Here is a 12,537-nt window from a genome sequence, read left to right on the forward strand (position 1 = left end):
CCTGCCACGTCGTAACCATCCTGTTCCCTTCTTCTTTCACTGTCCTACGATGGCCACCTCGTAAACTCGAGCCAACGCGCCCACTCGTCACCGCGAACAGGTTCCGAACCGTACGCCGCGCTTCCTCTTTCGCCACTCTCGCGGACCTCGCCCATCTCTCGCTCCGTCTAATTATTATCATCGGGTCGATCGCGTACTTCACACCTGTGTGAATGAGCCCGCGCTCGCAGCAATGCGATTCTTACGCACGTGCTCTCGCTTCGTTTCCATCTCGCGGTCAAGAAACCAATCGGTTACGTGATTTCGCGTCTCGCGCGTCCTATGCGCTCACGCTTCCACCCCTTTCACGCCTTCGCGCGTTCCTATCTAAACTCGGTGTCATCCAAACATACGGCCGGTAAACTTGGCGTCATCTAAACATACAGCCGGTGGCAGTTCTGATCCTTGAGCGGCCCGAGGCTAATGATTATTTTGGGCGTGAGAGTTGAGAGCGAAATGTCGAAAGGTCTAGCCAGGTGGATGTTTGTCAGATCGATAGGAGATGTAGGTTTACGTCCGCAGGTCCTTTGGCCAGTCGGAGTACGATGTTCACTTAGGCGAACGTTAACTTTGCTTTGTAGCAACCAAGATACGAACGATGTCTCGTTTACTAGCTCGCCATTTCTTGCGTCTTCTCCGTCTGTGAAATTAAATAGTTTCTGTCGTGTTTTCAGGCAAGTTTAATCATTTTCAAACTAGAGGCGGAAGTAACGAAATAATCGAAGAAACACCGACCTATGTGTCTTTCGCTGAATTCATAATTTAAAAATAGAATAAATCAGCGAATATTTGATAAAATATTGAGCATACCAGTCGGCTTTCTTATTGGACTATTTACGACGAGAAGTCCAGAGTTAGGAAATTCTACGCGTGGGAAATCGCTAACGTCGAACGCGAAAGAAAAACTCGTAACGCCGGACAAGTTTGCTTAATCGTCTTATATTTCAAGGCGCCAGGATCTCGGGTTTACTCTGTTACTACGAACGACCCGTCGAGTATCCCGAGGGCCATTCATAAAAATTCGTCGCAGCTCACAACGAAAATCTACTCGATACTTTTAACGCGCGTGATCCTGCCAACTCGCATAAACGCACTTGCGTGTCATTCGTTCGAATTCGCGGACAGAATCCATCAAGCGTCATCGAAGCCGATCAATATCATTAGGAAGAAGCAAAATCGTCGACGATTTTTCAATCCTAATCGACGAAGCCAAAGTACTCGACGAATTGCTATAATATTCCAACGCTTCTAGTTGTCTGATCCTCCTACGTTTATAACGCGTTAACCCTCAAATACCCTAATTATTTGCCCATCTATTTCCATTTATCGCGGCAGAAATTACACGAAACCGTAGTAGACACTGGTCGAAAGAGAAGAGAGGAAAAGGACGCATCGAGGACGACGTCGTTCGCCTCGCCTGGCGATTTCCATCGATCGAAATGGAGATCCGCGCGCGAGAACGCCACGATAATGGATCGAACGATGCGTCGCACTGTGTGCACGTGTAAGCAGGAAGATGCTGCGCGTAAAAAGGCCGGAGGGGTGAAAAAAGTGCATGAGAAAGGGAGAGAGCTCCCACACACAAGGGTGCTGGCCGTTGTCTGCCATATGGCCCCTCTTTTTTTAACCATCCCTGTACGGCTTTCTTCCCACACGACAAAGGTAGCCACCCGCGTGTGCGTGCACGTGTGTGTTTACAGCTGTACGCGCGGCTCCCGTAGTTACCGGCTTCCTCGAAAGTGAACAACCTCTTTCTTCCCTTCCTTTTTCTTTTTTTTTTTTTATTATTTTCTCTTTTGTTTGCGCTATAAGTCGTAACAAAAGTGAGCAACCAGCGGGAGAGCGTGGCGTCAGGTGAATCCACTCTCCGTACACGCGTCTCTCTATCGTATCTCTGTCTGTCTATCGTCTTCTCGCAGCGATAGACGATTTTGTCCGGATACTTTGCGCGAAAGGGATAGGAATAGTTTAACGTTCGTAGTAATTTCAAGCGGAGGGTTTCGTTGAAAATTGCAATTTCTGCTTTTAGACACCGGGTTCAACGCTTCGATTTCTATTTTTGCCGGTCGAGGGGATTGTGCGGTTTCCGCGGGGCGACGGAGAGCAGGATAGGTATGCAATGGAATAGTTTTACCGATTTAAATGAAGTTCCGCGAGTTGCAGCTCGGTTTCCAACAGATTTATCGGAACTCGTTTCCCCGTGCAATCGAAATCCAGCGATCCTGTCTGTCTTCCGACCGAGTATACGCCGTCTTTAAATATATATATTGGTAACGGTGGAAAAGCGATATGATTTTCACGATTAGTCCCGATTAATGCCAGTCGTATTTTACGAATTACCAACAGCTCGACGCCGCCAGCCAGCGTCTCGCTTATCGACCATACGTTTGTCCGACTCGCTCCTCGAACGGCCAATTTGCTAGCAAGGCGCTGAAACGTTTCGGATGTTCTTTCGCGTCGAGACAGGAACAGGTCGGTGCTTTTCTTCCAACGAGTCAATAAGATTAGCAACAACCGACTGCAGAATGCCTTTCGAACGTGATGCAAATTCATAGTCAATATCCTTAGCAGTAACGAACCACTGCGCTCTTTCGTACAATCGCATATTTTCCTTTCCCTTTCCGTAAATACAATAGAAGCGTCGTAGCTTCCCTACTGCTCCTGATTACCTCAAAGTTAAGCTTCCGAGTTTTGTCCCGTAATAACCGTTACCCGAAAACCTAAGTGTTTACACAGGTCATGTTTATGTTCCGTTCTCAAAGGAAGCAGACGAAAGGTACCAGCTCAAAGAGGATTGCACCGATGCGTCCACCAGGTGCATCGAACTTTGCACGCTGATTCGAACATGTTCGCGTTGGCCGATGGAAAACTTCTCTTCCACGTTTCTCATTTTAAATTCTCCCGCCTCGTTTCTCAGTTTTTCCTTCCGCTCTTCGTCTTCTCCGCGCACGCTCATCCGCCCCTAATTGCGGTCAATCCGCGCACCTTTGATTCTAACGCTTCGCATCTTTCAAAGCGCCAGCGTCTTCCTCGGACCGGTAGACGAGGCTACGTATATTTATTCGACGAGATGAAAATCGGAAAATGTAAAAAAGGAGAAAAGGGTGACGGTTTGTAGCGTCTAGCCGGAGCTGCTCCGTTCGAATCTCTCCTTCCGTTTAATTAGCAGCCAGATTCCTCGACGAAGGCCAGATGAAGGGTGCTGAAATATCGTTTCTTCGTTCTTCGTCTCTTTATTTCGACGTTGGTAGGGGCGACGTTAAGAAGCCAACTACATTTCCCTTTCTACGCTCTGCTCCCCCGTGCTTCTTCCAATTTTCCATCCCCCGTCCGCCCCCTCCTATTCTCTCTTTTTCTCCCGACGATTCCGAGTGCTCGGGGTGCCGGACCCTTCGTTTAGGGCACCGCAGATGCCGCGCGCCCCGCTAGATTACGTTCCATCGGTTCTCAACCTTCTGCTGCGCGCAGCGTAAACCTAACTGACGACACATTCGCTCCGCGCGGTGCAACCTCGCCGATTCTTCCATCTTTTATTTCCATCGGATTGTCCGAGTCATCTCCGATATGAAAACCACCGTATTTCAATGGCCAAACGTGTCGTTAGCGGATCGAGGAGTTCCACGCGCTCGCAGGAAGCTGATACGCGGAAAAATCGCAGCCTAGTGCGAAAATACCTAAAACGTGCAAAGTACGGCGCTTCCCGGCAATACTCGGCAAAGCGGTCTTTCACCAAGGTTCTACCTTTCTAGACGCGCGTGAATTTGCATGAAAGTGCGCGGTCTGGTCATTGCTATTGAGATTCGAAAGTACCGGAACGAACAGCGTACGCACAATTCGCGAAAATGTATAAAATACTCGGAATAGTCTGGGAATACTTAGCGATTCCAATGGATCGTCGTTTAGGTTCTGTTTGTTTAATTCTGTTTGGAACTTCGATCAGCGATCTAGTCGTGCGAGTATGAAATTGCAGATTTTTGCAATCCTTAAATTCGCAGGTACGAGGTTATTTTAACGATATTCCTGAGGCCCTTCCGCCGAGAATATCAAGCGTGGTGATATTTGGATAAGTTTGAACGATGCCACAGTGCGAGCTAACTGGATACTTCAGATACTTTGGCTATTCTAGCCATATTCCTCTTCGCGAATTTGAATCGCACCAAGTATAATTCTACACGCGTGCAATTTTACAAATATACGTATAATTTTACATCCTATTTTTCCTTTGCTACATTTTACTGTACTTTGGTACATCCAGGAGTTAGGAAACGAAGAAACTGAACACAGATGGCAGACAATTCCTAGAACGATCTTCCCTCGATAACAGTCGCGCGCCTCGAAGATACGTCTTACTACGCAATACCGCGGTACCCTCCATCCATCGTCTACTTTCCAAAGAGGAAATCCTCCTCCTTACCGAACATACTCTACCCAATATTCTTCCGCTTCTCCAGATACGTGGAAATGTTGGGAGAGCCCTAACGATGAACTCACGGAATACAGGCCGCCGTGGAATAACGATCAAGTGTTTTAAATCGAACGAGGGAAGACGAAGGTGGGCCGATGGGAATGAGAAAACCCTTTTTCACCCTTTACCTTGGTAGGTGAAGTTGCCCAAGTCGTGGAGTACAGGCGGTACAAAGTTAGTCCGCAACGAGCGAACGATACGTTGAATCGAACGAAGGAGAAGGAAGATAGGGGCCAATGAGAATGATAAAACGCTTCGATCGTTTCAATTTCGAATTGGTAGGTACGACATCGTAATTAAGAGGGAGGGAAGATATGGTGAATAGCCTATGGTGTTTTTCTGTTATACGACGCGGTATTAGCGAGGGGTAGTGAGAACCGCTTGCAAGCAGGGAAAGCGGCAACCCTCCCTTTTCGGAGACCTTCCTTTATTCATCCCCTAATGTAGGACCAGCGCGCGCGTACGTTCTCCTCTCGCTGTCACGACCACGGTATATAGGCTAGTGTATTTATCGTGAAAGTTGTACATGCAGCGTATATACGTTTATATCGTACAAAGGATACGCGGGCTACAAGACTCGCAGGACTCGTCCGTGTACGTGTGCACGTCGGCGCGCGCTATAAATGCATCGCGTGTTTGTGCGTGCGGCGTACAAACACCCATAGGCGCGCACCACCACTCGTATTTTCGCGGTTGCAAATGTTACACGGCGCGCCGTGAAACTGGGTCAACAATCGCGGGACTATTCTTCGGGAGCGACGTTTTTCGTGTAGCTACGATGCCGATCTTTTCTGCCTCCTTTTTTTTCTTTTTTGAAAAAATTTGTAGACGTTGATGAAGCGCTCGAATCGTTGTTCCAGTTGAGAAGTGGGGGAAATTTAACCACGTTCCAAGCACGCTGTAACGATAATTCTCGTATGAAAATTAGAAGCTATTAACATCCCTTTGAGTCTGTGCCAAAGCATTTTTTAATCAGAAGATATATTCGTGCGCAAATACCTGTACGTCTTATGCTTCGTTCAAATTGCTATTTTTCTATAAATTTCACATATAGATCCGTTCATTCGAACAGAGAACTGCGCATATACGTATCTTGTTTGAGATTTTTCTATGCAAGTTGCTTAAAATTTATGCATCGTACTTTACCACGATTATTATATGAACGTACTCTAGCATTGAATGTACACAGTATAGCGCTACTTCAAGTACAACGCTCAATGGTAATTGTAGGAAAATTTGCATTTAGAGGGTGATGGACAGATGAGCGAGTAGATCGTCATCTATCGGTGCAGACATGCATCAAAGGTAGTTTTCACCCTTTGTCCCCCTTTGTGCGACCCTCTCCATTATCAATGAATCGGGCACGTGGCCCCAAGCACAAATGGTACGTACGATCATGTTCGCGAAGGATAACGCTTATTCATCGTACTTTTCGGCCATCTACGATAAACGTCGTGTAGATTCTAGATCGCTGCTTCTCGTATTTCTTTCTCTCATTTAAAGGTCGTAAACTGACCCCCTGCCGTGGCCTGTTTCGCTCCAGTCTAGTCGCGATATACGCTGGCTTTCGGTTTTTCGTTGGCCGGCACGCGAACCACTATATACAATTTCAGTCTTCTGTTCTCTGGTATCGATTTTCGATCGTCTTATTCAAACGCGTCATCGTTTTCGAATCCTCTGACGAATCGTAACGATAGCGTAAAAATATATTCATCGCGTTTTATAACATTTTTTTCCAGCCTTCATAACGCTCTCGTTTCTGTATAATTGTTCCTTTTTACACTCTCTTTATATATCCGTCGATAACACGACGTGACAATTTTTCAATGGCATTTCTCTACAATTATGATAATTGTAAAAATATATCGCAACAATAATTAGCAATTCAAAGTGAAAGTAACGATACGCCATTTTTGTTCTGCGTGATCATTTCGTTTTATATTTCTGTTACATCAATCGATATATATGACGCAGCGATCAGGTCGTCTTTTTCTATAATTATTATTATTTAACGGTAAAAGTAAAGATTTTGTAACATTTGTTTCTTCAGTCCGAATTTAAATTCTTCCATGGTTGATTATTTCCTGAAAACATCCGACTACTTTAAGACAGTTTCAATATACTATTCTATCCAAAGTACATAGACGAGCATATAAAAATAAAACTAGCATGCAGCATACACGTAGCGAAACATAAAAGTCAAATCTGGATGCAACACGCGAAACGCGCTAGAAATTCAAATCCGTTTCAAAGCTATCAGATTTCTTAAATTTTTTTTTTTTTTTTTTACATATCGATAAAACGAAAAAGTAAAATCTTCGCCGTCTCGAAATTCTATTTAATTAAAAAATTAAAAAAGAAGAAAATTTTCTAATTTCGGAAACGCCAGGCCCGACAATCTCAGGTTTTTCAAAGTTCACGACGATGAGCGCCGGTTTACGAGTCCTTGAAACCTAAGTCTAACTGGCTTGCTCTCCGACAATCTTATCCGTTCGACGAGATAGCGTACCGCTAATCTGCCGCGGACTTTACACCGTTAAAGCTAGCTAGCGCTCAGACAGCTTCCAGGATCGTACGCGCGAAACTCGAAGTCGAATTCGAAGAAACGTCGCCGCTCGGCAAAGAAGATCTTGCGCCATATCGCGAAACGAAATTCGACGATTGCATAATTCATGGCTGAAACGAGGAACATTCTCGATTTCGAAAAATTTTCTGCCACAGCTAGATTCGACGAATGACTGGGCCGAAACGAACAAAGTCATTCCGAGCAGAGTTTATTCTCACGTGGAAGATATATTACGATTTTTCCCTTTCTTTTTATCGCTGAAATCCTATTAGATAATTTTATATCGTGCAAACTGTGAATAAATTTGTTCATAAATGTAGAGTAGCGTAAATGTGTCAGATTGAGATTGTTAGAATGTAATTTCTAATATAATTCAAATTATTTGAATAACTTGCTCGACTGCACTGATCGTGGAAAATTATCCAGAATATCATACCTATAAATAATACAGCACGTCGTTGATAAATGGACGGATAAAGAGTAGACAATATCTGGCGATAATATTATTCGTTAAAGAAATGTGAAAGCTGCTCGTCAATTCTATACGAAAAACGAAAATCTTTTATCCAAGGGTACGCTCGCTGGTTTCTCATTTATTTAAATATTCCCGACGGAATTGCGTTCGATAATCATAACACGGCAAGCTATATCGTACGCGTTGTTATTTCTTGGCCCGATACCGTGGTGCGCGACGTCGTTGTCGAGCTGTTTTTCGTAGTTGGCGATCTCGCCGGCAGGCGTCGCGTCGCTCGAGTCCCCTTTCGAAAATAACACACGGCCGGTTGACGTCATGTTGTCATGACTGCCGACCGCCGGCACCAACGTCGCCTCGATGTGTCGTTCTTCTGATGGCCGAGCAGCGCAGAAATTTCGCAGCAACGCGGCTCGATCACATTTATCCACTATGCAATTTCGAATACGAGGCGGAGCAAAATTACAATGCTTCCGCGATGCATCGCGTGACGATCATTTTTTAAACCGATACTCCTTCGACAAAACATAAAAGATAATATACTGCGAACTTATTTTACGCCTCGACTTTGCTCGTATCATTATCTCTTCCCTTTTTTCTTCCTCCTTCCACATTTGAACTTTTAATGTATTCGATCGTATTTCGTTCTTTCCGCGCGCTCCTTCCAAACGATTACCGAGTCTATTGCATTTCTTGTTGGTACGATCGAGTTATTGACCTAACCTCCAAAGAAGCAGAGCAATCGACTATTTTCCGCCGCTAAATATGCAAAGCTAATATCGTACCGAAAATTCTGGAGCATTTGAATTCAAAAATGCATTCAAGTATTCGATCTTACAGTATCATCGTTCCCATGTATTTGTATATGTCTAGCACGCACACATATAACCTTAGGAATGTACGACGCCACACACTGACTGGTTTTATCTACGGGGCTCCGAGTGGCTTGAGCGGGGCTTCGTGTGTGTTCGTTCTTTGGCTGACTAGATAGCTTTGACTCGTGTAGCAAACATTACCTCATCGTCAGGCATAGCCGGATCCACAACAAACCTCCTCTACTTTTGATTCTTCTCTGGTTCTGTGCTTGCTCGGGCTGGTCGTAGGAAATCAAATGGAGTAGAACTCATTCAAAGTAAACGTATTTGTCAATCTGTTATTCAAATTACAGACACGTGTCAATTACTGTATATACGTATGCCGAAAGAAATTTCTTTATTTCCCCTATTGAAAGCAATTATTTTTACCTTTGTTTACGTTATCCATTATTCATATTTTCATTTTTCCAATCTTTTTTACATGTCAAGTGGAATTTCGCTTGATTTTACAAAGAGTGACGCAAAAGCTGACTTTATTAATCTTCTCATGCGTATGCTTTAGCCAGTCTAGATAGGCTTCACGCAGTGAACATTATCTTATTGCGAGCACAGTCGTCATGAATCTTTTCTAGTTCTGGTACTTCTCTCACGTTTATTCCATTGACCTACATTCCTGACGATAAAACAGGAATTGGAGCAAATTTGTTTATAGAAACTCTGTCATCAAACTTTCTGTGTAATTTGTCGATATAATGACACGTATTTAACGATAATTAGTCGAAGGGATACTGTTATAAAATCCGACAAATTATTTCCTTTATTTACTCAAGTTAAACGTAATTTAACAAATTTGATAATTTATTTGTCGCGTTTCTCGATAAGTCGCTTAATAATAAGAATATTATAACGGATTATGATATTAGGAAATATACGCTATTTTGAACGTACTTCTATCTGATTAACCTCGAAATAACTTCTCTCCGCGAGTTAATTACGGCATTCACTGGTAGATGGCATTCGTGTGAAAAAATTCAACGTTATTTAATAAAAGTAAAAAAGCTGTTTCGAATACGAATAAAAGACGGGGAAGTGTGTTTGTAATTTTATAAAATTTTAGTACAAAAATATTTTCATTCCAAACACGTTCGTTATATTTTACAATCCAAAGCAATTTTCATTGACGCGATCGAATTATTCGAAATAGTTGCATCGTAAAAATTTCAAAGGAGAGATATAAAACGAATGAAAGCACTTACCCTCGGAAAATCAGTGGCACGATTCTCTAACTCAGATGAGGCTCGAAAGATTCTTCAGTTGCGAAAGTGAGCCGCGCGAACCGCAACCCTTAAATATTTCGTGAGAGGAAAAGAGAGTGGGATGAGGATGCTTCTTGACTTTGATTTATGGGCAGTTAAGAGCCGTGCATTTCTACCACACACAGTTAATCCGTTACGCGGTAACTCCCCGCAGCAACCACCCGGTGGCCGTCTTGATTCAACAAGTGCCCGGACCATGTTTCGCAAACATTGTTTGTAAGGACGTTGGTCGAATTCTTGAGCGCGTTCACTGAAATCTTCATCTCAAACGTTTCAATTAATACGGCCTAATGTAACTTAAGGAGATACAAAATCTACTGGCGACCTGAATAACACGGCTGATAAAGTAGAATTTCGCAAATAGAACATTCGGATTGGAAATTCGTCATCTTTCTTTTTTTCTGCGCTCTTCTATATCAATGAAATGAATTACTGTGTTTCAAAAAAAAAGTATAAGATAGCGCAAGTATTCCGAATATTATATCGTAGAACACATATGGTTGTAGCGTGACAAATAAGGATATTGGAAAAAGCATTGATCGACAAAGCGAGAATTACTTTCCTGAGAAAAATCACGTTTTCACCGTGATGGAAGGCGAAATCAAGCTTGCGGATACGAATCCGTCATTGTTTTCCCCGCGATTCCGTGAATCGTCTCTCGGAGAGCTCCGGGACTGGTCGACCCTGTTGGAAGGAGAACCTTCGCGAGCGAGTCGTATTCCAAGTAGGCCGCCGCGGCGGATGTACACTGTCGAGTCGAGATTGAGTCGTTGGCTGCTGTTGCTGCCGCCGCTGTACTAACTAGTTACTTCTAGAAATCTATAAATCGTTTCTAAGAAATCCTGCCTTTCTTCTTCTCAAGGGTTCTTGATGATGAAGTTATTTTAATGAAAGGTAATTTAATTTCTTGTACAGATAACATCATAATCGAAAAAGATATATTTAAACTCTTCGTTTTATTCGAAATTTCCATACTTTTGATACTATTAATCGAAAGTTTCATTAAAGAAAACGTTGAATCGCATTACTTACTTTATCATAACCACGGATATATATCATGAGCTCGCGGTATCGTCTCTGATGGCATTGCTCGTTTCCTCGGAACTTTTTTTCCCCTCCTTTTGTCACCGTTGTTCTTGCCAGTTGCACACGCGGCTCGTCGTATTGGCCGAACAACATAACGCATCGATTATCTGTTAAATGACGTTCACGCCACCGAGCATCCCCTACCCATAGGTCAGCTCTTCGTGACTTCCATTCCCTCCATTTCTGTTTTTGCTTTTTTTTTTCTCAAATCAAACGTCATGTGCAGACCACGTGGATCCGACAAAATGACGAACGTGTCGCTAGTGACATCCCACGGCAATACGTTCAACTAACTGCACTGTCAGCGATTCTCAACCACAACCACGTGATTTTTATCTCTCGAGTTTTTCGCGTCGCTCTCTTTGCCCCTTTGGTAGTCTTGCTTCAGTAAGCAAAAGTTGAGGGAGGGAGAGACGATTAAGTAAGTAAATACTTACTTTCACCCGTACAGTCGTTAAATCGGATGCGCGCGGATATAAATCATCGATGCTACGTGCTTTATCATTTTGTTTGGGGTTTCGTCGCATGGGTCGATCAAGTTTCTCATAGTTGGTATCACTGTGGATCGCACACAAGAGATATTTATTTATATATGTGTAAGCTCTATGTATATACATATTTTATTTTCATATAAAAGAAAGTAATGGAAAATATCTAGTTTTTATAATACAGTAGTAATATCACGCGTAAGACTTAGTATTAGAGGTAATAGGAAAATTAGTAATAGGAAAATCACTAATCAACCTCAAAATTGAAAATAATTTCGCTTTGATAAATTTAATGTGTTACTATATATGTACCTTTGAACGGATATGAAACGAAGGAAAAGGAAAACAAAGACGGAGGGAAAGATAAAATGAAGAGGAGTATTTCACAAGGGGCCCGCATGCTTGCTGATTGAACCCATGAGTAACAACACTCCCCTGTCCCCTTCGCCATTTGTGGCCCCCTTCTCTTCCATACCCACTCGATCATCCATTCCAACGATGACTTCTTCCAGGCTAGGGTAGGGAGATGCCTGACGTCATTCTCCAACGTCTGTCAGCGAGCCGACCCTCTGAGTCATGCAGTCATGTCGTTTTGCCTACACTCTTGTTTGTAACCGAGTATCGAGACTGGGCAAGGTCTTTCGCGATCATGTCACTAAGTTGTTATGAAGGGAAAATCCCTAGCCTATTCAAACCTTTCCCCGTTCGTAAAAACCTCAAAGTCCTATTTTTGTTTCCCATATAACAAGATTCGATTCTCGTTGAATATCTCTATCTAGTTTCATATTTGTTCCGATAAACGAATAACGTCGTTACCTGTATAATTTTACAACGCTTATTGCAAATATCGAACTGTGCTAGAAAAGGGAGACGTATGAAAATATATTATATTATTTTAAAGTATATAAAAACGAATTTGTACAGAGAGACTAATGTCACGTAATTTATCTATTTTTAGAGTTGTGCAATGATGGGTCTGCAGGCCACGGCAGGAAAACGTAAACTGGAGGGAGGTGTGGGCTGCATGGAGTTCGACATGGATATGGGCGAGAGCCCATCGAAGTTAGGCCGGGTGGAGGGTAGCTGGTGGGCGATGGAGGATAGTTACACGCCCCCGCTGAGTCAAACGCCGGCTTCTTATTACGATATGGAAGTGAGTTCGCCCTGCCTGCAGACAAATCCCTGTCAGCCGACATCGGCAAGTCAGCAGCAACAGCAACAACATCAGGCGGCACAGCAACAGCAGCAGCAACAGCCGCAGTCGTCGACGCCAACGTCAGCGCCACCGCC

At 43.4% G+C, this 12,537-nt stretch overlaps 2 protein-coding genes across 5 annotated transcripts in view; one reads left to right on the plus strand and one right to left on the minus strand.

The window, feature by feature from the left end:
* LOC100748263 overlaps window positions 1-12,537 on the plus strand; it is a 67,019-nt gene that overhangs the window by 48,597 nt on the left and 5,885 nt on the right. For 3 of the 4 annotated variants that reach the window (XR_001102590.3, XM_033323123.1, XM_003492648.4), the window contains exon 2: window positions 12,206-12,537. Coding sequence is in view for 3 of the 4 variants with exons in the window: in XM_003492648.4 (XP_003492696.1) it covers window positions 12,206-12,537 (332 nt within the window). In the remaining variant the exon portion in view is untranslated. Of the gene's footprint in view, window positions 1-10,381; window positions 10,568-12,205 lie in introns of those variants that run through there. The other variant, XM_012390510.2, reaches the window with a different exon arrangement.
* LOC112213594 lies at window positions 4,627-12,077 on the minus strand. Its single transcript, XM_033323124.1, is given in 7 exon segments — window positions 4,627-6,588; window positions 8,559-8,692; window positions 8,787-9,030; window positions 9,614-10,291; window positions 10,293-10,465; window positions 10,737-10,788; window positions 10,790-12,077. Coding segments are annotated over 4 exon segments (477 nt in total). The 5' UTR covers window positions 10,853-12,077; the 3' UTR covers window positions 4,627-6,588; window positions 8,559-8,692; window positions 8,787-9,030; window positions 9,614-10,102.

Source organism: Bombus impatiens, unplaced genomic scaffold (assembly GCF_000188095.3).
Source record: "Bombus impatiens unplaced genomic scaffold, BIMP_2.2 scf_0814, whole genome shotgun sequence".
NCBI classification, from domain to species: domain Eukaryota; kingdom Metazoa; phylum Arthropoda; class Insecta; order Hymenoptera; family Apidae; genus Bombus; species Bombus impatiens.